The following is a 27,406-nucleotide window of genomic DNA, read 5'->3' as shown; positions in this document are numbered from 1 at the left end:
TTTATGTTAATGTTTTTGGTGAAAATGATTGATTCTGAGAGAAAGAATATAAGTTTTTAGACATAATTTTCAAGTGCTATAAATAATGCTATTTTGATAATTTCTTTCATGCAACTGGTGCCAGAGACTAGATGTCTTGAGCATTTAAAACTTTAGGTGCTTGTTTTTAAAATATAATTTCATCTCAGGAGAAGAAAGCAGATCAACATTTAGTACCAGTCACCAACTGAGGGAATTACAATTATGTACTGGACTGGCTGTATTCTGCTACCTGAAACCCCATTGATTACTGATAAAAGAGCAGAAATAAATAATGGCTTTCAAGACACATGTATTTCATCATATACTTTACAGAAAAAATCATTTACACATCACTTAGATGGCATGGTTCATAAAAACAGTCACAGATTTATTCTGATTTCACCTTAAATAATGACATTTCATTTTAACACAGCCTTAAATCATCACAATTGAGTCAAAAACCTGTCTAAAAAGGCAGCTACTTTGTGGGAATTCATTGCCTTTTGGCTGAATTTCACAACGTCTTAGATATTTTTTGCAAAGGTCCAGACCTCTTCTTCACATTCCATCACCAGGATTTACCACACTGCATCTAGAGTTGCCTCTGTCTTCAGTCCCTTTGAGAACGTGCTGATAACTTTCAGCGTCTTCCAATTCTTAAAACACCCCAAATTGTTAAACACTGTTGAAATGTTCCCTGACGGTCATATTCAGAGAAGATCTAATCACATTGAGATGATGCGACAAGTTAATTGAATACTATGTTGTTATTGTGAGAAAAAAAATGGTTCTCAATGACTAACCTGGATATAAAAGTCAAATAAATAAATACAAAAATGTTTGCAGTAGCAATACAGCTTTTTGAGGCTCTTTATATTACAAGATTGCTATACTGTGGCCGTAGACAATCTCAGGTATGCTATATAATATCTGGGGCATTCAACGCCATTCTATGGCTTAGAAACACTGATATTTATACAAAAGTCAGATGATAAACTGTTGAAGGACCATATGAGTCATATCACTGATGGCTCTTAGCTACTTCCTAAATATGCATAATAGTAAAACATTATATATTGGGAACATAGCGTATAGCAATAAATATTCTGTACAGTAAAATTTGAATATTTTCATTACAATCATAGTGCATTGTTAGAATAAGTTCAATGCTATGTTCAATGCTTGTAATCATAATCAACCATAAGATGCTATTTCATGGGTGAATTCACTACATTCCAACCAGGACACACAGTAGATTTGAGATGAATCCAATGGGGAGGCACAAGCCAGAATCTGAAAGAAGATGGCATGAATACTTATATAATGATCAGATGGGAATTGAGATTTATAGAATAGTTATACACAGATTTTACACGAGTGAAAAAAAATGAAATATATAACATGTACATAAGATGAAGTAAAGAGCAATTTATTTTGTTCAGGGAATAGAATAATATCTCTTGCAAAATGAGAAATCCCTCAGTTATTTATAAAACAACTGTAAGGGCAAGGAATTCAGCAGGACGAAACAAAGTTTGAAGAAATTTAAACTTTAAGGATTTTTAAAAGGTAAGAATACAATCAAGCTTGTCTCCAATTAAGTCTATAGATCAAACACATTCCCCTCGATGGAAAGATCTCCAGTTTCCATGGTGGTACTTCCTGGCCCACTGTGTTCAGGATGACCCTCCTCACAAAAGGTTGCCTGGGGTGTATTCATTATGCCTATTCTGTTGCAAAACGTTTTCCAACAAAAACTAAAGTTTCTACTGGACAAATTCAGGTAATTCCCTACCCATTTCATTCTGTTTGTTTCTGTTTGGTTCTTAAACAGTAAACGGTTTCCGTTGAAAGACGTAATGAATACACTCTTGATTAGGCCACAGGAGAGAGTGTGGTGTGCAGCAAAGGCACGTCAGAATATCTTTGAGAGCACAAATCAAGTACAGGGTTTGACACATGGCAAAATGGTGGTAAAAGTTATTTTCTTTAATCTCAGTAGCTGAGCCGAGCAAAAGTCTTATTTTCAGTGTAGCATAGCAACAACAGAGGGCACCTACACCACTATTGACTTGACTTCAGACTTGCTTATTCTCTGTCTGAGCACAGCAGCTGAAATTGCTCCCCCACTTTGAAGCTTGACCAAGTTGGGCTAACAGCATGTTCCAGAAGTTCATGGCCAAATGGTCCATCATGCTTATCTACTTTCCTGAGATACATCTCCCCACGTACTGGTTTCATTGTCCTCTGAGTCAGACAGAGCTGCTGTGCACATGTCACTGAAGATATCTGGAATATAAAAAAAGAAAAGTTAAAGACGCAAACTCACATACATGGGAGTCAGGATCTAACATTATGGAGGCCAAGCAACAGGCGTGAAGGGAGTGGTGATTCTTAAGATTCAAACATCACCATCAGTATTTTTAGAGAGGGGTTGCATAGAATGGATACAATGACTGACCAAACAATGCAGTTTTAATAGCAGTGTAAAGAAGGACACGATGGTGAAACAATATTGATTAAGATCAATACCAGTGAAGAGTGCTTCTATTAAACTTTATAGTAGTACAAACCAGTATGCTGCTGGAATGTGGCTTATAAATTGTTTCAAGTGGGGAATCTCTGAGCAAAAATATGTCAACTGCCCAAGCAAAGAACAGAAGATGGAATTCCTCTCAGTGCAGACAAGAGCTTGAGAGAGCACTTGTTTAAAGGACAGAGCTCCAAGACAACAAGACAAGCAAGGCTGTGAACTGAACATTTCAAGGGAAGGCTGGAGTGAGGGGGGGAGGGGAGAGAGAGATCATGCTGCAATGGATGACATCATGCTTTGCTTGTTCACCTCTCAGGCAAAAGCTTTAACGTTAGAGTCCACCCAAGCACGCACCCCGCCCAATCCCCCAGCACTGAATCAAACTACCGCTTTGAGCTAGGGTGAGTGTTTTCTTGCAATGCCAGGAATACCTCATAATTTTATAGTGGATGTGGATTAGTCAGAAATACCAGTAGTGTTACAGTATGAGTGACCTCCTTCTGCTGCTGTCTGAAGTACACTGGGCGGTACCAGACCTGTCTTCTGAGTAATAAGATTCTTGACTAGCCTAAAACATGAAAAAGAATGTAGGCTTTAATGGAAAGGCTGGTGTAGGGCCTTATGCTGGAATAGAAGTGATCAGAGAGTGACTAGGTGTTGGATTACTGCCACTGGCAGTGGGGAGAGCTGACGGGGCCCTGGGAGTGTACAATCTCACATATTTATAGGCATAGTATTTGATCAGGAGTTCTCTCTATGATCTTGTCTGCGAACTGTCAAGTCCAAAGTTTCAGATTTTGACACCCTGATTCGTGTGATGGAAAGCTTGTGTATTCATTGGTTATGCTGCTGCTGCCGACAGTTGATTCTGTCCAAAGCCTCTGTACTGCTTCCTATATGCATTCAAATCCTCCCAGCATTCTGTTTGTACACTCTGTACACTCTGCAGCTCTGCCTAGCAGAACAAGCACTCTCTGGCCTTGGCCTGATGCAAACCACCCACATGAAGGGACTTAAAAGGTGCCCTGGCCACATTTCTCATGTATTTAGTATTTATTAGGATCCCCCATCAGCTACAGGATTAAAACAATTACATCACAACAACAAAAACAGCCTATATCATAAATAAAACAATACATCATATTGCATTATTACTCTATTATTAGAAATGTACAATATAAAATATAACATTTTACAGTGTGTGTGCGTATGCGTGTTTGTGTGTCTCTCTTCAAAGTACACGTCATAAGGTGCTGTTTTATCAGGGTTTTTTTTTAAATCAGATTTTACTGCTCGCTTATGTTACTTAATGTGAAAGAGAGTTCCATGTAGTCATAGTACTGTGCCTTTCCCAGAGTCTGTTCTAGACTTTGGTACTGAAGAGACCCCACTTGGGAGGTCTTGTGGGGTATGTATGGGGGTCTGAGCTGTGTGTTAGCTGTTTGAACAGACAATCTGGTGCTTTCAACATGCCACTACTTCTCACAAAGACAAGTAGTGATGCAGTCAATCTTTCCTCTACTTTGAACCAGGAGAGATTGACAAGCATGGTATTGATATTAGCCCTCTGTGTGCATTTGGGGCGGCAGCGTAGCCTAGTGGTTAGAGCGTTGGACTAGAAACCGAAAGGTTGCGAGTTCAAACCCCCGAGCTGACAAGGTACAAATCTGTCGTTCTGAACAGGCCGTCATTGAAAATAAGAATGTGTTCTTAACTGACTTGCCTGGTTAAATAAAGGTAAAAAATAAAAATAAAAATTTAAGGGCCAGCTGTTCTGCTCTGTTCAGGGCAAACTGTAATTTGCCTATGTCTTTTTGTGTGACACAACCATATAACTGGGTGATAGTCCAGGTGTGATAAAATTATGGCCTGTAGGACTTGTTTTGTTGCTTGTGATGTCAAGAAAGCAGAGCTTTACAGACAGATCTGTCCCAATCTTAGCTACCTTGCATCAATATGTTCTGATGTCAGTTTACAATCTTGGGTTACACCTAGCAGTTCGGTCTTCTCAACTTGCTCAATTGACACATTATTCACTACAATATTTAGCTAATCATTTGTCCTAAATTCAATGCTTTTAGTTTTGGATATATTAAGCTTATTACTAGCCACCCATTCTAAAACTGACTGCAGCTCTTTAAGTGTTGCAGTGATTTCACTTGCTGTGGTAGCTGGCATGTATAATGTTGAGTCATCAGCATAAATAGACACACAGGCTTTACTCAAGACTAGTGGTAGGTCATTAGTAAAAATAGAAAAAAGTAAGGGTCCAAGAAAGACCGCTACCTTGTGGTATCCCAACTCTACCTGGTTTACGTTAGAGGGGCTTCCATTAAAAAACACCCTCTGTGTTCTGTTAGATACTGTAGGTAACTCTCATTCCATGATATGGCAGAGGATGTTAAGCCATAACACATATGTTTTTTTCAGCAGCGGATTACGATCGATAATGTCAAAAGCTGCACTGAAGTCTAACAAACAGCTACCACAAAATTCTTATTACCAATTTCTTTCTGCCAATCATCAATCATTTGTGTCAGTGTTGAGTACGCTTCCCTATATGCGTGCTGAAAGTCAGTTGTTAATTTGTTTACTGTGAAATAGCATTGTACTGTATCTGGTCAAACAACTTCTTCCAAAAGTTTACTAAAGGTCAGTAGCAGGCTGATGGGTCAGCTGTTTGAGCCAATAAAGGGTGCTTTGCTATTCTTGGGTAGAGGCATTACTTGTGCTTCCCTCAAGGCCTGAGGGCACACACTGTCCTGTAGGTCTAGATTGAAGAGATGGAAAATAAGAGTGGTAATATAGTCCGTTACCATCCTCAGTAATTTTCCATCAAAGTTGTCAGTACCAGGTGGTTTGCCATTTATGATAGACAGCAATAATTGTTACACCCCTTCCACGCTCACTTTAAAGAATTCAAAATAACAATGCTTGTCTTTCATAATTTGGTCAATTATTAAGGGATATGAAGGTTCAGAGTTTGCTAATCTTGCCAATGAAAACGTAATTCAAGTAGTTGGCAATATCAGAGGGTTTGTGATGAATAAGCCATCTGATTAAATGAAGGATGGAGCTGAGTTTGCCTTTTTGACAAAAATGTAATTTAAGCTGCCCCAAGGCTTTTTAATCATCCTTTATATCTTTTATCTTTGTTTCGTAGTACAACTTCTTCTTCTTTTTGTTTAGTTTACTCATATGATTTCTCAATTTGCCAATCGGCTTTGGAGCCAGACTTTCGCCTCGTCCCTCTCAACCATACATTTTTTTAATTCCTCATCAGTCCACTGGGTGCATGCTTATCAGTAAATTGAAGAAACAATTTCATAAATGTGTAAATTCTGGCATCTGGTTGCTCCTCAATACACACAGACCAGCAAATATTCTTTACATCTTCAACATAGGAATCACTACAAAACCTCTCGTATGATCTCTTATAAACTATTTTAGGCCCAGTCTTTGAAACTGGCTTTTCTAGATATGGCTACTATACTATGATCACTACATCCGATGGGTGTGGATACTGCTTTAGAACATATTTCTACAGCATTAGTAAAGATGTGATCAATACACGTGGAAGATTTCATTCATATATACCCTGGTAGGTTGAATAATAACCTGAACCAGATCGCAGGCACTGGTTACAGTCTGAAGCTTTTTCTTGAGTGGACAGCTTGAAGAAAATGAGTCAATATTTAGGTCACCCAGAAAATATACCCCTCTGTTGATATCATATACACTCTCTGTTGATATCACATACACTATCAAGCACTTCACACATTATCAAGATACTGACTGTTAGCACTCAGTGGTGTATAGCAATTTTCCACAAGAATAGGCTTTAGTTGAAGCGGGTGAACCTGAAGCCATAATACTTCAACAACATGACATGAGATCCTCTGTAAGCTCTACAGGAATATGACTCAATGTATACAGTAACACCTCCCCCATTATCATTCCTGTCTCTTCTGTAGATGTTATAACCATGTATTGCTACCATTGTGTCAAATTAATTATCCAAGTGAGTTTCATCGATAGCAAGGAAATGAATGTTATCTGATGTTTGTAAGTTATTGATTTCATGAACCTTGTTTCTGAGGCTACATATGTTATTGTGGGCAATTTTTGTCCTTTTCTGGGTTGCTTATTTGCGCTGATAGTGCAAGGTGAACTGCTCCCAATGGGCTTCCTACTAGGGTCAATTGTCTCAGTGCTAACAGTGTAATTCAGGTTTATAGGCACATGATTACTGATGACAAAAGCTGTCAGATTGACATAGGTATTCAGGGAAGTGAGAGAAACATAAATTAAGTTACATTGACCGTACTACCATTTCTACAGGAGGTGATTTGCTTTCCATGTCCTCTGTTGTTGATTAGCACAGAGAGGACTGGAACATTAATATACCCTGGCTGTCAGTCTCTAAAACAGTTTGCAATGTTGCTGGAGATAATCTTGGAACCCCTGCGGTTAGGGTGAATCCCCTCTCTTTTACAGAGTGCTGGTTGCTCCCACAGGAAATCAAAATGGTCACAAAAGGAGACATTCTTGTTCCTGTTGACAGCATTTGTAAATATGCTGTCAACAGTGAGTAGGCTGGGGACGTACTGAAGCCTACGTGTGGATGCTAGGTGTGAAGCTGACACCTTATCCGTGGCATGGACAGACAGGTGCACCCGCTCCTGGGAGCACTGTGCTAACATCAATGCAAATGGTGGACCAGATTTCAGTTAGTCAGAACTATCATACACAAAGAGAGTTGTGCAGAGTTTTAAAAACTTCTGTACAGTACATGTTGACTTCCATCTATGAAAAAAAAAATATTCATTTAAATGACTGCTGAAAAGGAGAGGAGAGGGTTGTGTGAGATGTTTTAGTGCCAGAACCCAAAGATGCAAATGATGGGAGATGGTTTTAAAATATGAAATATGCATGAGGTGATGAAATATGAGCATATTCAAAGCATTTTTAAGTGCAGCTTTAATCTAATGGAGTATTAGTCACCCCAAAATGCACTGCGAAAGCTCGTGTGATACCACAATCCCTCTCTCATCCACCCTGGCTTGCAATGGATTCTGGAGGCTATTACTGTGAGAAGGTAATAACCACTCCTCATAGTGGTGGGATGAATCGAACAGACGGATATATTATTCATTTAGGCATTGTGTTTTAATTTCCACTGTGATATACAGATCTACTTAACATTTATGCTTTAATATCCTGAATGCCTCATTGAAATAATTTTACAATTAATACATGTTTTATATAAAACTACACAGTCCCAAGGGAACAACATTGTTATTAGTTATACATTTTTACAAACACAGTTTTAAATCAGAGAAGAGATAGAGATGGGCAGTGTGTGAATACAGTGCAGGAACAATGACTAATATGATTGTGCTTTATCCTGTTGAGTTGGGTCCCTCTTACTACGGCAGAAGAATTGGTTTCTCTCTGGGACTCTCATAGTGTTCAATGGATAGAGAAGGTGGGTGCAACCATCACTCACCAGTGGCCATTCTCTGCCTCATCCAGGAACTGTACTAAATCTCCTGACTCCAGAGACAGGTCCTGCGCTGTCCTCGACTCGTACGTCAACTGGACACGGAAGCGATCATTGTCCCGCTAAGAGCAGGGAGAGAATGGAGGAGGAGGGTGATTTAGAGGAGATGCCCTATCCTTGTAGTTGTGGTTTGTCTTTGCATGTGATGGTGTGTAACTTGTCTGTGTGTCATGTGACGTGTGTATGTCTCCACCAATCTATTCTATGTGTGTGTACAGCATGTCCATCTGTCAGTCTCATGTTGGACTCAGGGAGCATTATTCTCAGTGTGGTAGAGTTGTGAAGCAGGCCCTCCATTAAAACAGATCTCCGGCTCTCATACATCAGAAAGATTGTAATGGAAGGAGAAATCCGGAGGCTCTGGGGAGACCCACACTAGGCTATTTTGTCTTTTAAATGTCAAGTCGTCAGCCCGCGTTAACAAGATGGGTGATGGTGGGAAATAATTAAGCAGAGAGGATTTATTTCCCGGGATTTGAAAGGATTTAAGAGGAGCAACAAGATGGAGGGGATGAAGTTACCTGTCAGGATTTATTCAACATTACTTACATTTTTATTACTGGACTGGTCCTCACCATCCGAAGAGTTGGAGAGCTCCTCTGCACTCGAATGGATGGTTTCAAAGTCCTCTGTGTCCATTGAAGGCAAACACCGTTGGGTCCAGCCTAGAGAAAAAGAGCACACAGAAAGAAGACAAGGTCCTGTTAACCCTTCAGTTGACTAGAATAAGTGAACACGTTCGTTTTAAGACATGGCATTACACATCCACTGCTTTGCAAATGTGCCCTTTAGACATAAGCATTGAACATTCTGAAACATTTATTCTGACAGTCAAAGAAGGTATGAAGAAGTTGGAAATATCAACAAAAACAAAAAACACAATGCAAGAAACCAATCGAAAAGGTGTCACATACAACAAGACACTCAATGGCAAAAAAATGACAAAAAATGTTTAACCAAAACCAGCAAAATGAGAAAAGATAAATAGGTCATAGCGTGACTTTCCATCAGTAGATTACCTGGTTGAGAAGTGGACCGAGGCACAGCTGAATCAGTGCTTGTGGTGCCTTTATGTCTGCTCGCAGCAGGGATAGCACTGCGTAATGTATCTGGGAGGAAATGAGCTCTTTACAGACCACTGGGATGCCATTTTACATCACATTGCAGGAAATTGATATACGCATTCAGAAATAAATTAAGGAGCCATCATTGCTCCACAGCCACACTGACTCATTACCAACAACATGGCACTGCTAATGTGAAGTCATCTTGTTCAGCACTTTTTGTGCCAAACTAATACATATACCATGCATCACATTGAATCACAACGGAGCAGGCAAAACACACACCCACACATGAACACAGACACGCATGCCAGCACACATGCACGCGCACACACACACACACGTCACCTCACCAAAATGCAAAGCCGTCCCCATTAACAAAGACGGCTGAACATGCACAGATCCACAGCATACTGCTATAGCTATAGCTACCTTCATAACCGAATGGTGTTGGATCACTCTTTATCTCATGTCTTTTGGTCTTTTTAACATGAGTTGAAGGAGGACCTGTCAGGGGCAATGAATGCATAGTGGAAGCGTTAGTGGAAAATTAGATCTATTGAGACAGTCAAGCAAAATCCATTTTATTGTACATTCTCAGTTTTCATTGCTCATAAATGATTGAAATACTTGATTAATTAGGAAGAAGAAAGAAGGGAAATATTGGCAAAATTAGGTTCTCATCTAAATTCCACAACAATTGCACATGCTTTGCAGCTCTGAATGTCACCCCACATTCCAAATGTCAGCTTATCAAAATTTACATTTGATTACTATGGTTTCTCAACAACAAAAAATGTTCCTTTTTGTTTCATTTCTGAGAAAGACATCATCTCATCATTCATCATCTCATCAATATCATGAGATTCATAAATGGGTAGGACTTGTCAATAAAAAAAATATTCTCATTACCTTAGCTGACTCCTACTCTCTACATCTCTAGCCCTCTCTCCCTTCCCTCTCTCTCTCTCAAAGAGCCCCCTCACTAACCGGTCTGTACCTGCTCTCAGATACTTTCAAAAGTTTGATGGCGAAGGAAGGAGAGATAAAAAGAAAGCGAAAGACCCCAGGCAATCAGGTACCTTTTGTGCGTCTGGTGGCGGAAACACTGATAGAGGAGGCTAAAGAGAAGCGGCGCGTGACATCTGTCACCTTAGATGGAGGATCGGCTGTGAAAGGCAGGGCAGGGTTAGCAATTAGCTGGGCAGAAGAATATGAGGGAGGGAGAGAGGGATGGATGGCACAGGAAGGCACAGAGAAACATTTTAATGGCAAGGCTAAATGAGCATATTGCTTTAAGGATTCCTGCCTTTTCTCTGGATTGACTTCTGATTTGATACAAGACTTGGTGATAACTGTCACTGTTGATTCCTCACTATACACTGTCCAGCTTAAATGTATAGTGTGACATTTTAGCAATTAAGCCCTTTTTTCTACTTACCCAGAGTCAGATGACCTCATGGAGTGTATTTTTGTGTCTCTTCATGCAGTTTGAAGGAAGTAGAAGCATGCTAGCTGTTCCTTTAGACTTCCAGTCATTGCGTTAATGATAGTTAGCAATGGCTCCAGACCTTCAACTTCCTTCAAAACAGCACGCAGAGACTTAATTGCCAAAATGGCACGCTATCCCTTCAAGATTATTAATTTCTCTTAGTTGTATCAAATTAGTGAGTTCAAACAGGCAGGCGGTTGACTGTGGGACTGAGAAACATGCAATGAATGGAGGAGACACGAGGAAGTGCAGGAAGATGAAGACAAATCGTGGACATTGCGGGCGGGTGGCGGCATCCTCACAGGCGCATATTAGAAACCAATTATTTTGTCGATTTTTTATTTCACCTTTATTTAACCAGGTAGGCCAGTTGAGAACAAGTTCTCATTTACAACCCGCGACCTGGCCAAGATAAAGCATAGCAGTGCTACAAAAACAACAACACAGAGTTACACATGGAATAAACAAACATACAGTCAATAACACAATAGAAAAATCTGTATACAGTGTGAGCAGATGAAGTAAGGAGCAGTGGAGGTTCTAGACCATTTCGATTGCGGGTGGCCAAACTGGGGCCAGTTGTACTGATAGGAGGGGCCAGTTACATTAGACGTTATTGTTGTCATATCATTTTCTTCACTGCATTTCATTAGCAGGCAAAAGATCATGTTCCGCATTGCCACTGTCTAATAAAGGATGTAAAAAAAAGAACGACAGCAAAAATGAGATACACCACATTTAGGGGGGCCACAAGGGGTTCCAAAATTGTTGTCACAGGGGCACTGGCTCCCCCCCAGAACCGCTAGTGGTAAGGAGGTAAGGCAATACATAGGCCAATAGTGGCGAAGTAATTACAATTTAGCAATTTACACTGGAGTGATATATGTGCAGATGAGGATGTGCAAGTAGAAATACTGGTGTTCAAAAGAGCACAAAACAATAACAAATATGGGGATAAAGTAGGTAGTTGGTTGGATGGGCTATTTACAGATGGGCTGTTTACAGCTGCAGTGATCGGTAAGCTGCTCTGACAGCTGATGCTTAAAGTTAGTGAGGGAAATATAAGTCTCCAACTTCAGTGATTTTTGCAATTCGTTCCAGTCATCAGCAGCAGAGAACTGGAAGGACAGGCAGACAAAGGAGGTGTTGGCTTTGGGGATGACCAGTGAAATATACCTACGGGTGGGTGTTGCTATAGTGAGCAGTGAGCTGAGATAAGGCAGAGCTTTACCTAGCAAAGACTTATAGATGACCTGGAGCCAGTGGGTTTGGTGACGAATATGTAGTGAGGACCAGCCAACAAGAGCATACAGGTCGCAGTGGTGGGTAGTATATGGGGCTTTGGTGAAAAAATGGATGGCACTGTGATAGACTGCATCCAATTTGCTGAGTAGAGTGTTGGAAGCTATTTTGTAAATGACATCGCCAAAGTCAAGGATCGGTAGGATAGTCAGTTTTACGAGGGTATGTTTGGCAGCATGAGTGAAGGAGGCTTTGTTAGGGAATAGGAAGCCAATTCTAGATTTAACTTTGGATTGGAGATGCTTAATATGAGTCTGGAAGGAGAGTTTACAGTCTAGCCAGACACCTAGGTATTTATAGTTGTCGACATATTCTAAGTCGGAACCGTCCAGAGTAGTGATGCTAGTCGGTGGGAGGGGTAGCGATCGGTTGAAGAGCATGCATTTCGTTTTACTTTCATTGAAGAGCAATTGGAGGCCACGCAAGGAGTGTTGTATGGCGTTGAAGCTTGTTTGGAGGTTTGTTAACAAAGAAGGGCCAGATGTATACAGAATGGTGTCGTCTGCGTAGAGGTGGATCAAAGAATCACCCGCAGCAAGAGCGACATCATTGATATATACAGAGAAAAGAGTTGGCCCGAGAATTTAATCCTGTGGCACCCCCATAGAGACTGCCAGAGGTCTCGACAACAGGCCCTCCGATTTGACACACTGAACTCTATCTGAGAAGTAGTTAGTGAACCAGGCGAGGCAGTCATGAGAGAAAGCAAGGCTGTTGAGTCTGCCGATAAGAATGCAGTGACTGAGTCAAAAGCCTTGGCCAGGTCAATGAAGACGGCTGCTCCTACTGTATTTTATCGATGGCGGTCATGATATCATTTAGGATGGGTGGGGTATGGGTGGGGTGGGGTATGGTAGCAAGATGAAATCTATCGACAACTCAAGTTCACAGCGAGGCATTACCTCGGCGGGCCAATAAGTACAAAAACATCACCCCCTCAGTGTCCATTTCTCTTCAGCTAGCCTGCTCTGCATCATGAATGGAGCCAACTACACAGTATTAGATTATCACCATACAAATGACGACATATTATGTACAGTAATGTTATTGCCCACTTACAAACCACAAGACCCCTGTAATAGCACCAAAGTGGTAAGTAAATAATAATAAAATAAACCTCTCCCTGTTCAATTGGTTTGTTTAACTAAAATAAATCTAATGTTTGTTGTAAAATATAATCAGATGTAGCTAATCAGGCTATCAGTATTGTTATTAAGGATGTATTCTGTGGAGAAGAACCTTGAATCAAACCATCCTCTTAAAAAAATGTTAATACACTTTTGAATGTCAAAAGCATTACAGGCTGACATTTACTAAGGCTACCTGTCTGCGGATTTAGCCTTCATGCATTTTCATTGCTTGGATGCCAAGGTTGTTCCATAGTCTTGAAAATGTGAAATCCCTTTATTCTCGAGACATACTAGTATTTGGAAAATTCTAATCAAATCAAATGTTATCTGTCACATGCTTCGTAAACTACAGGTGTAGACTAAGGGTGAAATGCTTACTGACGGGTTCAACAATCCCCAACAATGCAGAGTTAAAAGATACAAAATAAAAAATAATGACAAGAAATAAATACACAGTGAATAACAATAACAAGAAAAATAACCATATAACTAATAACTATATACTATGGCTATATACAGTGAGTACCAGTACTGAGTCGAAAAACAAAAAACATCCAGTGAGCGGAATTCCTGTGGGCGAAAACAGATCGTTGATGAGAGGTCGAAGGAGAATGGCAAGAATCGCTAACAGGCGGTCCATAAATAAGCAAATAATGGCATGTATTATGCAGAACGGCATTTCAGAACGCACAACTTCTCACGGATGGGCTATTGCAACAGATGACCACATAGGGTTCCACTCCTATCAGCTAAAAACAAGAAGAAGCACCTCCAGTGGGTAGGCGATCACCAACACTGGACAATTGAGGAAGGGTCGAACAAATTCCAGTTCCTGTTGGGTCATGCTGATTTGTAAGCAGCATGAGTCTATGGCCCCATCCTGCTTGGTGTCAACAGTACAGGCTCGTGGCGGCGGTATAATAGTGTGGGGAATATTTTCCTGGCACACATTAGGTCCCTTGATACCAACTGAGCAATGTTTCCATTCCCCAAAGAATTCAGTCTGTTCTGGAGGCAAAGGAGGGTCCGACCCGGTACTAGATGGGTGTATCTAATAAACTGGCCACTGAGTATATATATAGGGATAAAGTAACTAGGTAACAGGAGAGATAATAGATTGATCTGTAGCAGCAGCGTATGTGGAGCAGGAGCATACGTGGTGTGAGTGTGTTATCGGTATGCATGTGTGTGCATATGTGTATGTGGGAGTATGTAATGTGTGCATGTGTGTGTTGGGTTGTCGGTGTAAGTATGTGTGAGTGTGTGGGTAGAGTCTAGTGTGTGTGCATAGTCAGTGCAAAAAAAGGGTAAATGCAGGTAGTCTGGGTAACCACTTGATTAGCTATTTAGCAATCTTGTTGAGCAGTCTCATGGCTTGGGGGTAGAAGCTGTTTAAGGTCCTGTTGGTTCCAGACTTGGTGCACTGGTACCAGTTGCCGTGCGGTAGCAGAGAGGACAGTCTATGGCTTAGGTGGCTGGAGTCTGACAATTTTTTGTGCCTTCCTCTGACTCCGCCTGACATAATTTACATACACTAGTTCTCTGCTCTAAGCGAAAACACCAGTGTGTATTAGCAGCACTGCCTGCGGCACGAGAACATAGAGAGTAGCAGGCTAAGGATAATGACTAACAAAGAGAATGAATGAGAGTAGGTGAAGTTGTATACAACACAATGAGTGGGACCTCTTCAAAGACAGGATGAGGACAGGGTGGTGATAAGGACAGGTGAGCAGGTCAGTGGAGATGTCATGGCTTCTTTACCTGAGGGAAGAGACCTTCTATTGGAGAGGCCCTGCAAGGTGAAGCGCTTTCTAGCGAGAGCAGCATTGTGGTCAGGGCTATTAGTTGCAGAAGCCTCAGCTAGGGAGGGAAAGGGAGAGGAAAACGGTAAAGGAGAAAGCAGAAGCAGAGGGTAGAGAGAAAGCCTGAGGGACGACTTTGTAAGAGTAATGGATACCATGACAATCCTGGACATTATGGAGACCCCATTTCAACCACCCACACTTGAGTCCGCATGAAAACTGATTCTGAAAATACCTATTTCTGAAAATATATTCAAATTGTCACAAGTTTGAAGAGTGCTGACAAGGTTGTAAAAAATTATGTTTGTAAGATTATGTTGGAGACAGATGGTCCTTAATGATGGCTTTATTCTAGTTCTTTCTCATCTCCACTAAACAGGTCTCTCTCTGGTCTAATCACAATGCTGACAGAGCTCTGAGATGCATGATACGTTTGCCATGGAATTTCATGGAGACTTTCACCATATGGACAAACCTGGTCCATGATTTACCCCTCTATGTTCCATCAACACAACCTGCATTAGGAAGAGAAGAGTCCTCCACAACCATGCTGGAACTGCAACGGTATAAGGATTTAGACACCTGCCGATGCCAAAACTAGAAGACAGTTTTACACTTTTTCAAAATGGACAGCTTGTCTTGGAGAGTGTGTGATTTCAAGGACACTTGAACTACCTGCCCTGGAGGACCGCTCAAAATGTCCATATTATCATGTACATAATTATCACCTTCTGATTGTGAGAACACAGAATAATCACAACTTCCAGGTTCATCTCTTCTCACACCTCTGTCAAAGCTGCCAAACAGAGAGATGTCAACGCAGCTGCTGCTTCTGTCCTCTGAGGTTACTCTGGCCTTCTGGAGATCTTGAGATTAGAAAATAAATCAGAGCTTTTGGACAACTATGAGAGAGAATACAGTAGACTGACTAAGCTACCACTGCCTGTGGCAGGCCAGGCGCAGTGCACACTGACGCCTCGCCAGGTGTACGGTGTTTCCTCCGACACATTGGTGCGGCTGGCTTCCAGGTTAAGTGGGCGTTGTGTCAAGAAGCAGTGCGGCTTGGCTGTGTTGTGTTTCAGAGGATGCACGACTCTCTACCTTCGCCTCTTCCGAGTTGCAGTGATGAGACAATTGGATACCACGAAATTGGGGAAAAAAGCAGGGTGGAAAAATGTTTTAAAAAATAAAGAATGGGAAAGCCTTTCATCAGACTATCTGAGCGTGGTATATATCGTACCGTTGGCAGAATCTAACAGCTAGTCAGACTAATCCCAGATGACTGGGGAGGAATAGTGGGAGGTGTACTAGTGGGACTACAGTATTTGGCGTCATGACCTCTGGAATGGGTCCTTCTGACCAAAAAGGAAACAGTCCCAATCAGGTAAATGGTTGGCATCATTTACATATGGGTCAAAACTAAAAAGACCCACCAGACCACAGTTCAAAACTTATTGTCGTCAAAACCGTACTGTACTGCGGTTGTGTAACTACATGAATAATGTAGACATTTTAGTATAAGGTTGGTACTGAAAAACACCATTGCTCAACTAGCTTCTGTAATATTCCTTTCCCACAGAGGAGAATGGGAGAGATTTCATAGATTTTCCCCTTTGACTCTGTGGTGGGGGGTAATAAAGGGCCTCATGCACCCAGGACTAAGCACCTGTCGGATCCACTTACTTCTAGAGCCAGGGACGTCCAGCCACTGACCACATCCAGAGTCAAAGAGCAACTCTCCTCTTCTAACCACCACCACCCACTCCCTGGAAGAATACCATTAGCCCAGCTCCCTCGCACTGTGATGCAGCAGCGCTCTGCCGCCGGCCTCTACACAGCGTGAAATCTTACCCATTACCTCATCCTCATCTGCCAGTATAGTGTATGTAGTGAGCGATCAAAGGGAAGTGGTGGTGAGGGGTTGGCTTGGGCTGATGCCGAGACAGAAAGAGTTGGAGCCAGTAATAGTTAGAGCCCAGATAAAACATCCCAGCTAATTGTGCCATCAGTGTGGTGTCTTTCATAATGCCATTATGGGATGATTTGTACATGGAAGTTGCTGCCTTTTGTTTCCAGTCAGCGGAGCTGGTTTGGCAGGGCTGGGAGCCTGGCGGGGCTGGCTGCGGCTGTGTGACATCTCACCTCGTTTCTGTCTCATGTTGGGGCTGGGGTTGCTCCTCCTGAAGCCTGTCTCCGGGCTAGACGAGTCCGACTGCCTCAGGGCCATTTTGCGCATGTTTCTGAGTGGAGGAGAGGAGAGATATAGGACAGTCAATCACACAGCCACTGTAGAAGCGTTACATTCACTATCCTTGAGAGCATCTGTGCGGTGCCGCCATTCAATCACACGACATGATGAAAACGTTGAGAGACAGAGTACTCTACCTCATGGGAGCATGATACACATTCTCAGTGATCTTCTGATGGAGTTGACTAGCCTCTGTGAATGGAGAAAAGAAAATGGCATTGGAATAGAACGTAGATTTACTTTCAATGGAATGACAGGGATATTAGTTTAGGTTAAATTGACATAAAAAGGTCAGTGAGGTGAATTTGTTGGGTGAGATCTTAGGTATGCAAGTGCGTGTATGTGTGTATGCGCACATGTGTTTGTTGTTTGCATGATTGTGCATGTCACACTGTGTGTAGGACTGTGTGAGAAACCTGCAGTCAAAAGCAGGCTGATAAGCCTATGTGTTTCAATGCCATGCGATAAAACAGGAGAAATCCCAGGAGTCACATAAGCCACAGGAGAGTCCGTGGACCAAAACATCGCAGTCAGACCTGAAGCCATAGACCAAAACAGTGGTGAAGACAGAATGGAAGCCACTAATCCGTGTCTTTAAAGGCACAGTGCAGTCAAAATGATAATGCCCTTTTAGTGTAAGAGCTGTTTGAAAAGACTGCCTGGAATTTCAGCCTCTTCTGGTGGGATGGAGTTTTGGCCTGCCTGGTGACATCACCAAGGCAGGCAGTACATTATTTAATAGACCAATAAGAAAAATAGTTCCAAAACTCTCTGCCAATAATAGCTCATTTTCAGTATTCCCCTCCCCACTCAGACCACTCACAGACAGTCCTATTCTTGCTTGCTTGCGAAATTGTTCTTTACTAAGAAGCTATTTTTGTTTCTTTTTGACAAGTTTTATTGGAAAGAAAAATCACAGTAAAGTACTTAATTGTTACCCAGAAATGATTTGATATTGAAAGAAAAATGGCTGCATTGGACCTTTAACAGGAGGACAGGACAGTTAACTGCCAAGGCCCACGGGAGTCATCAAATCAAACAGCTGCAGCCGGTATCCTCAGTACAAGCCATTGCTGGAGCTGGATGGTCTGTATACTGGCCTTGTCCTGCTATTACACAAACCCCACATCGCCGGGCTTTTTAATACCTCACACAGTGGCTTATCTTGTGTGCCGCTCTTTTCTGCCCTCCCCCCGCTCGCCAGCCGAGACAGGCGTAAATCACCTCCAACCCTCCAGCAGGCCAGAGCATCTTTCTCTCACTCTGCTTCATATGAGGGCTGCTATGTCATTACTCAGTCCCCTCACACACACACATCCTCTCTCTCTCTCATACACACAGCTTGTCAGTCCAGCCGAGTGTAGACAGAGCAGAGGGTCGTTTTCCTGACTGTCAGGAGCTTCAGAGCGGAACAGTCGGCGATTGATGCATACTGCTGGAGGGTGTGTGTGTGTGTGTGTGTGTGTGTGTGTGTGTGTGTGTGTGTGTGTGTGTGTGTGTGTGTGTGTGTGTGTGTGTGTGTGTGTGTGTGTGTGTGTGTGTGTGTGTGTGTGTGTGTGTGTGTGTGTGTGTGTGTGTGTGTGTGTGTGTGTGAGTGAGTGGACTGTACCGTCAGGGTCAGGTATGTGTTCACAAGCAGTTGTCCACCTCCCTCCCCTACCTCTAAATCATCTCTCCTCCAACACTGAATAAGCCCCCCTTCCCACTGCTTAACATTCACATCAGCATTCTGAGAGGGTTCAGGGCTGTGTTCAGATGTCTAGTGCTGTATGAGAGAGATGGTGGTTTGAATATGCCTAGAGAAAACCCCCACACACTGTATACCTCTGCAAGCTTCGAGCTGGCCCGTCAGAACTTTTCGGATCTCTGACACCCACATGTTCTTCACATCCATGGAGGGAGCCTGTGGAGACACACAAACACACAGTTATACATATATATATAAACACCCTGAGGTTTCACTCTACAGCCTGTCTCACACCAGACAATGGATGTTTCTGTGAGAATGATGTCTGTGGGTGGCTACTCTTCATAGAGCAACACTGCCACCCAGTGGTCAAAGGGTTTGGTTTCATCAGACCAGAGAATCTTGTTTCTCATGGTCGGAGTCCTTTAGGTGCCTTTTGGCAAACTCCAAGTGGTCTGTCATGTGCCTTTTACTAGGAGTGGCATCCATCTGGCCAATCTACCAAAAATGCCTGATTGGTGGAGTGCTGCATAGATGGTTGTCCTTCTGGAAGGTTATCATCTCCAACGATTAACTCTGGATGTCTGTTAGAGTGACCATTGGGTTATTGGTCACCTCCCTGACCATGGCCCTTCTCCCCCAACTGCTCAGTTTGGCCGGGCGGCCAGCTCTAGGAAGAGTCTTGATGGTTCTAAACTTTTTCCATTTAAGAATGACGGAGGCCACTGTGTTCTTGGGGACCTTCAATGCTGCAGACATTTTTTAGTACCCTTACCAAGATCTGTGCCTCGTCACAATCCTGTCTCGGAGCTCTATGGACAATTCCTTCAACCTCATGGTATGGCTTTTGCTCGGACATGCACTGTCAAGTGTGGGATCATATATAGACAGGTGTGTGCCTTTCCAAATCATGTCCAATCAATTGAATTTACCACAGTTGGACTCCAATTATTATTAGTAGAAACATCTCAAGGATAATCAATGGAAACAGGATGCACCTAAGCTCAATTTATATTGACGGTCTGAATACTTATGTAAATAAGGTATCTGTTTTTTATTTGACAATAAATTCGCAAAATTTTCAAAAACCTGTTTTCGCTTTGTCCTTATTGTGCTTATTGAATTTGAATCCATTTTAGAATAAGGCTTTACGTAACAAAATGTGGAAAAAGGGAAGGAATACTGAATACTTTCCAAATGCACTGTATGCTACTTAGTAAAGGATGTTGCTGAATCACCGTTTTATCAAGTTTATATAGTATGTATTTAGAATTCTTTAGACTATAACTGTTAATATCAAATGGGAACAATGGATATGTTTTGGAAGTTGTTTTTTTACACAGAAACTATATGGACATGTACCTGAATAATATAGACTTCCTCTCTGCCGTTATACCAGACCTCAAACTTCTTAATGTCTCCTTTGACATTTTCTGTGATTCCCACAGCACTCATCTGAAACAAAGGCAAGGCTGTGGTTATTAAACAGGACAGCTTTATATTTTAGATTTACACCGCTGATTCACACTAGGATGCCCTTGTATTCTTCCAATGTGAACTGCTAAAGCTTTTTCTTTACAAGCTGAAACGTGTCTTTTCACTTCTATTGAGCGATGAGTAGCACTATTCATTGAGTTGGTTACATGCACACTAGCCAGCGAGTGGGAGCAGAAAACAAGTTCAAAGGTTTCCTCAAGAAAACACATGGTTGTTCCAGGATCCCAGTGATGAAAGGTTCCTGTCATCGTAGGGCCCTGTTTACTGCCTTGATTTTTCATGTGTCTAGATAAGCTTGAATTGAAATATGGGGAGTGACAGTGAATACCAAGGTTCTCCGGGGTCTGAGAGAGCCACTGTGAAGTTTCCATTTGAGGCGGGGGGAACTTAGTGTAGGATAGTGGGCAGTATGGCCCTACAGGCAAGCAAATGGACTTTCAATTTCAGGTCAGAAATAGTTCTCCTACACAAAAGGTGATGTTTGTATATACACACAGGTTATGTTTGTCCAAAAAGAACTGACCCCACCAACCGACCTCACCTTTAGTGAGTGCTTGAAGCTATAGGAGGGGGATGGCTTCTCGTCCGTGGTCTCCTCCCGCTTCTTACAGAAGAGCAGCATCTTGTTGTAGAGGAACAGGTGCCTCTGCATGGGCTTGAAGCGAGCCAGGTCCTTCACCTTGCTGTGGCCCTTCTTGTGGTCCGTCCACACGTTGAACGAGCCCTGCATCAGAAGCTTCCCCAGCTCACTAAGGTTTCCCTAAGGGGTGAGAGAGACACAGAGGCCATCAGTCCCACACCCACACAGTACACCCGCTATACATCTATACAGCCTAGCTATGACAGTCTCTCTCCGCCCGATTAGTCAAACTCATTTACGGCAGGGTTTCCTATAACTTTCCCACAGCCCAGCAGATCCACTCTAAGATAGGTATCAAACTGATTTTTCAAACCCTTAAACTCCAGCCCAGTCATACTGACCTCAAATCCTGTTATGGCGATCTGATGCATGGAGTCATTGACAGACTTGATGATGTCCAGCATGGTGGCCAGGGCCTCCTCCAACTCAGCAGTACCCTCCTGATTCTTACTGCATTTCAGCATCTCCTAGAAGGGGAACAGAGCCGGTAGGGACAAAGTGAAGTTGGATAAATAATGTATATCTCAGTGTTTGGCTTAGTCATACACTAACAACAGACCAAGTCTCAGAATGAAGTCTTCCCAACCACACAGGCTACTGCAAAGAAACCACTCTAAAACCAACAGCAACTTATACTATTCAATATCCATTCAGCTGTGTCTTTTCAGCAACATGGCTACAGGTACTGACCTATCTGTGTGGTTGGTTTTCCTGCAAGATATCAAGGTGCACTAGGCATGACAAATACATATACTTGAGACTTCCAATCAGATTAGGACTGAATGAAGTGTTCTGCATGTTCGTCCAAGGATCAAGTTTGAGTATAGTATCTGTTATCTGTGTTTTGATGTAGAAGGCTTGATTGTATGGTGCTAAGGTGAGAGATTTGACTGTGATAAACTTGCCTTGAGCATCAGCTGGTACTTGGTGATCCTCTGCACAGGCTTGAGTAAATATGCATCCAGGGAGAGTTTGTGGTCCAGCTTCTTCTGACACTCCTGCAGTAACAAACATCACAGAATGTTTCTAGTTGCAATCATGTTATAATTTCAGTCATCCAAACAGAAAATGTAAGTTTGTCCAATGACATGTTGCTTAATGCAAACTGACACCATTATATAGTGGAATACTATATCATAACCATGTTAACACTGAGACACATAGGGAAGGGGAGTCACCTGGAAAAACAGGCCGTCACCACACTGTCTCCACAGTGCCTCTGATCGTGGCTTGTTCTGACAGTATTTCTCATAGATCTGCAGCTCTTCTTTCTGGAGAGAGACACACACAGAGACTTCACACTGCAACACACCGTAACAACACAGTAACAGCCTTCAGTTTCCAAATGACATTAAACACAAAGAACTCACCCTTTTCAAAAAGCAAGTCCCCACCAACTCTGGCCTCTCCATGCAATTTTCAAGCTCTTTGAAAAAAGTCCTGTGAACAAGGAATAAGTGAACTCAATTACACATTTCCTGTTTGCACTTTACAAGGCACATAAAGTATAACATTGGATACAATTGCATAGCAACTTCACATTCAGTTACATCAGATTGCCATTTCCTATGCTGGGAAGTAAAGCGGAAGTGTAGAGTAAAGATTGGGTTGGAAAATAATAGCTTGTGGGCAGAGTCTGTGCACTTCTGTTTGGAATGTCTGTGATGTTAGGAAAGCCAGGGATGCCGGTCGGCAATTTTTTTCCTCATGATGGTTAAATGCAGGTAAAACTCTGGAACCTAGTTGTTGCAGGGACCTTAAAGGTTGCCTTATTTCCTGGGGTGAGTGAACTGAGCAGTCGGGCAAGTTTAAAAAAAACTGAAAACAAAAATGCAAGGAATTCCAGTATGCCAGCCTTAAACGGGACCATGTCTATGTTCCCTCAGCCCCATGTTGCAAACCAGGGGTCAGCAACCCAAATGAGAGGAAGAACATTATTCTCTCAATATCTAGTATTTTATGGTGGTGCACGGAATGTGATAAGTATATTACATAGGGCGATTCCAAGATAACAGAATGATGCTGACTCTCAGATTATTCAATTTAAAAAGCATGTCGAACAAAATCCAATGATTGTATAGTTTGCAAAGTTAAACAACTCTATACACAAGGACTACTTTTAATTCCAGCAGCCTAAACATAGCTACAGGGCCTTCAGAAAGTATTCACACTGCTTGACTTTTTTCACATTTTGTTGGGTTAGAGCCTGAATCTAAAATGTATTAAAGTGAGATTGTGTCGCTGGCCTACACCCAATACCCCATAATGTCAAAGAGGAATTATGTTTATACAATGTTTTACAAATTCATTTAAAATGAAAAGCTGAAATGTCTTGAGTCAATAAGTATTCAACCCCTCTGTTGTAGCAAGTCTACATTCTCACCCTGTGTGCAATATTAGTATTTAACATGATTTTTTGAATGACTACCTCATCTCTGTGCCTAACACATACAATTATCTGTAAAGGTCCCTCAATCTAGCAGTGAATTTCAAACACAGATTCAACCAAAGACCAGGGAGGTTGTCCAATGCCTCACAAAGAATGGCACCTATTGGTAGATGGGTAAAAAAAAGACAACATCAAATACACATTTGAGCATAGTGAAGCTACTAATTACACATTGGATGGTGTATCAATACACCCAGTCATTACAAAGATACAGGCATCCTTCCTAACTCGGTTGCCGGAGAGGAAGGAAACCGCTCAGGGATTTCACCATGAGGCCAATGGTGACTTTAAAACAGTTAGAGTTGAATGGCTGTGATAGGAGAAAACTGAGGATGGTGCAACATTGTAGTTACTCCACAATACTAACCTTTATTTATTTTTTATTTTTTTCACCTTTATTTAACCAGGTAGGCCAGTTGAGAACAAGCTCTCATTTGCAACTGCGACCTGGCCAAGATAAAGCATAGCAGTGTGAACAGACAACACAGAGTTACACATGGAGTAAACAATTAACAAGTCAATAACACAGTAGAAAAAAAGGGGAGTCTATATACAATGTGTGCAAAAGGCATGAGGAGGTAGGCGAATAATTACAATATTGCAGATTAACACTGGAGTGATAAATGATCAGATGATCATGTACATATTGGTGTGCAAAAGAGCAGAAAAGTAAATAAATAAAAACTGTGGGGATGAGGTAGGTGAAAATGGGTGGGCTATTCACCAATAGATTATGTACAGCTGCAGCGATCGGTTAGCTGCTCAGATAGCTGATGTTTGAAGTTGGTGAGGGAGATAAAAGTCTCCAACTTCAGCGATTTTTGCAATTCGTTCCAGTCACAGGCAGCAGAGTACTGGAACGAAATGCGGCTGAATGAGGTGTTGGCTTTAGGGATGATCAGTGAGATACACCTGCTGGAGCGCCTGCTACGGATGGGTGTTGCCATCGTGACCAGTGAACTGAGATAAGGCGGAGCTTTATTGACAAAACGGATAGTGACAAAACGGATGGCACTGTGATAAACTGCATCCAGTTTGCTGAGTAGAGTGTTGGAAGCGATTTTGTAGATGACATCGTCGAGGATCGGTAGGATAGTCAGTTTTAATAGGGTAAGCTTGGCAGCGTGAGTGAAGGAGGCTTTGTTGCGGAATAGAAAGCCGACTTGATTTGATTTTGGATTTTGGATTTTGGATTGGAGATGTTTGATATGGGTCTGGAAGGAGAGTTTGCAGTCTAGCCAGACACCTAGGTACTTATAGGTGTCCACATATTCAAGGTCGGAACCATCCAGTGTGGTGATGCTAGTCGGGCATGCGGGTGCAGGCAGCGATTGGTTGAAAAGCATGCATTTGGTTTTACTAGCGTTTAAGAGCAGTTGGAGGCCACGGAAGGAGTGTTGTATGGCATTGAAGCTCGTTTGGAGGTTAGATAGCACAGTGTCCAATGACGGGCCGAAAGTATATAGAATGGTGTCGTCTGCGTAGAGGTGGATCAGGGAATCGCCCGCAGCAAGACCAACATCATTGATATATACAGAGAAAAGAGTCGGCCCGAGAATTGAACCCTGTGGCACCCCCATAGAGACTGCCAGAGGACCGGACAGCGTGCCCTCCGATTTGACACACTGAACTCTGTCTGCAAAGTAATTGGTGAACCAGGCAAGGCAGTCACCCGAAAAACCGAGGCTACTGAGTCTGCCGATAAGAATATGGTGATTGACAGAGTCGAAAGCCTTGGCAAGGTCGATGAAGACGGCTGCACAGTACTGTCTTTTATCGATGGCGGTTATGATGTCGTTTAGTACCTTGAGTGTGGCTGAGGTGCACCCGTGACCGGCTCGGAAACCAGATTGCATAGCGGAGAAGGTAAGGTGGGATTCGAGATGGTCAGTGACCTGTTTGTTGACTTGGCTTTCGAAGACCTTAGATAGGCAGGGCAGAATGGATATAGGTCTGTAACAGTTTGGGTCCAGGGTGTCTCCCCCTTTGAAGAGGGGGATGACTGCGGCAGCTTTCAATCCTTGGGGATCTCAGACGATATGAAAGAGAGGTTGAACAGGCTGGTAATAGGGGTTGCGACAATGGCGGATAGTTTCAGAAATAGAGGGTCCAGATTGTCAAGTCCAGCTGATTTATACGGGTCCAGGTTTTGCAGCTCTTTCAGAACATCTGCTATCTGGATTTGGGTAAAGGAGAACCTGGAGAGGCTTGGGCGAGGAGCTGCGGGGGCCGGAGCTGTTGGCCGAGGTAGGAGTAGCCAGGCGGAAGGCATGGCCAGCCGTTGAGAAATGCTTGTTGAAGTTTTCGATAATCATGGATTTGTCGGTGGTGACTGTGTTCCCTAGCCTCAGTGCAGTGGGCAGCTGGGAGGAGGTGCTCTTGTTCTCCATGGACTTCACAGTGTCCCAGAACTTTTTGGAGTTGGAGCTACAGGATGCAAACTTCTGCCTGAAGAAGAATGGCCTTAGCTTTCCTGACTGACTGCGTGTATTGGTTCCTGACTTCCCTGAACCTAAATGACTAACTGAAAAGAAGGAAGCCTGTACCGAATAAAATATATTTCAAAACATGCATCATGTTCGCAATAAAGCACTAAAGTAAAACTGCTAAAAACGTGGTAAAGAAATTAAACTTTATCTCCTGAATACGAAGAGTTATGTATGGAGCTAATCCAACACGTCACGGAGTACCACTTTCCATATTTTCAAGCATAGTGATGTCTGCATCATGTTATGGATATGCTTGTAATCGTTAAATAATAAAATCTTAGAGGAAAACCTGGTTCAGTGTGCTTTCCAACAACACTGGGATATGAATTCACCATTCAGCAGAACAATAACCTAAAACACAAGGCCAAATCTACACTGGAGTTGCTTACCAAGAAGACAGGGAATGTTCCTGAATGGCCGAGTTACAGTTTTGAATTAAATCTACTTGAAGATCTATGGCAAGACCTGAAATTATTGTCTAACAATGATCAACAACCAATTTGACAGAGCGTGAAGAATGTTGAAAATAATAAATGGGCAAATGTTGCACAATCCAGGTGTGGAAAGCTCTTAGATAGTGACCCAGATACTGACCCAGAAAGACTCACAGCTGTAATTGCTGCCAAAGGTGCTTCTACAAAGTATTGACTAAGTGGTGTGAGATATTTCTGACATTTGCAAAAATGTCTAAAAACATCATTTATTTTTTGAATTCAGGCTGTAACACAACAACATGTGGAAATCCGTCAAGGGGTATGAATGCTTTCTGAAGGCACTATACTGGGGCGTCACAGAAGCAGTATATTTTGTTTACCTGCTACACTGGAAGCGTAACTTTTGGTCAGGGCAAGCAGAGTGCAAGCCACTTTATCCTATTGCTCTCACCGTATGTATTAACTGAAGAGGATGTGGGCGATGACACTACGGAAAGCTATTCATTTTCAATAGAAGAAGTGAAGTGGGCAGTGGGACCATAGGGCGATGCGATCATGGGCAAGGGACATTAACAGGGTGGGACCAAATTTGGGGAAAGCTGAACTTTATGCAAATACACTGACATCGCGGCACAACTGACCAGTCTTTGCTCTCTATAGCTTCCAACCCCTACTGGATTGGCTGTTGACACCTAGCAGTACCTAGCATGCTTGCTAGCACCCACACAAGGATAAGGCTAGCGTGGTGAGACGGAATACAAGTGCTAGTTAATAGGTACTGTCAGGTGTGAGCGGTGTGTCAAAAATATTGAAAATAGAACAAAGAGCGTAATTTTAAGCTCTAGCAGTGCACTCATCTCTTGGAGCTGGCGCACTCATGCCAAGGTTTCATTGAAATGAATAGGATCTTCTCACGCTCTGCAAAAGTTACACATCCGATGTAGCAGGCCAGTAAAAACATATGTTTAATCAAGAGAACGACAAGTTATGGCATTTCTGCATGTAAACAACTGTTTTCCCATTTCTTGGGCAAGTGACAATAATCTTCGGGAAAC

At 42.4% G+C, this 27,406-nt stretch overlaps 1 protein-coding gene across 12 annotated transcripts in view; it reads right to left on the bottom strand.

Moving 5' to 3' along the window:
• Positions 1-314: 314 nt before the first annotated feature.
• The window catches only part of mcf2l2 (MCF.2 cell line derived transforming sequence-like 2), a 116,427-nt gene continuing 89,335 nt past the window's right edge, over positions 315-27,406 (bottom strand). For 5 of the 12 annotated variants that reach the window (XM_035782658.2, XM_035782667.2, XM_052458295.1 and 2 more), the window contains 17 exons: positions 22,350-22,419; positions 22,158-22,250; positions 21,885-21,977; positions 21,321-21,446; positions 20,881-21,099; positions 20,205-20,297; positions 18,980-19,058; positions 17,293-17,347; positions 17,050-17,147; positions 14,867-14,965; positions 10,264-10,350; positions 9,614-9,688; positions 9,137-9,226; positions 8,667-8,782; positions 8,064-8,179; positions 3,025-3,122; positions 315-2,310 (listed from right to left, as the gene is read on the bottom strand). In XM_035782658.2, the coding sequence (XP_035638551.1) occupies positions 2,219-2,310; positions 3,025-3,122; positions 8,064-8,179; positions 8,667-8,782; positions 9,137-9,226; positions 9,614-9,688; positions 10,264-10,350; positions 14,867-14,965; positions 17,050-17,147; positions 17,293-17,347; positions 18,980-19,058; positions 20,205-20,297; positions 20,881-21,099; positions 21,321-21,446; positions 21,885-21,977; positions 22,158-22,250; positions 22,350-22,419 (1,699 nt within the window). In that variant the 3' untranslated portion in view covers positions 315-2,218. The remainder of the gene's footprint in view (positions 2,311-3,024; positions 3,123-8,063; positions 8,180-8,666; positions 8,783-9,136; positions 9,227-9,613; positions 9,689-10,263; positions 10,351-14,866; positions 14,966-17,049; positions 17,148-17,292; positions 17,348-18,979; positions 19,059-20,204; positions 20,298-20,880; positions 21,100-21,320; positions 21,447-21,884; positions 21,978-22,157; positions 22,251-22,349; positions 22,420-27,406) is intronic. The other 7 variants (XM_035782699.1, XM_052458308.1, XM_035782683.2 and 4 more) reach the window with 7 other exon arrangements.

This window comes from Oncorhynchus keta, chromosome 1 (genome assembly GCF_023373465.1).
Source record: "Oncorhynchus keta strain PuntledgeMale-10-30-2019 chromosome 1, Oket_V2, whole genome shotgun sequence".
In the NCBI taxonomy this organism is placed as follows: domain Eukaryota; kingdom Metazoa; phylum Chordata; class Actinopteri; order Salmoniformes; family Salmonidae; genus Oncorhynchus; species Oncorhynchus keta.
This window is presented reverse-complemented; position numbering and strand designations above follow the sequence as displayed.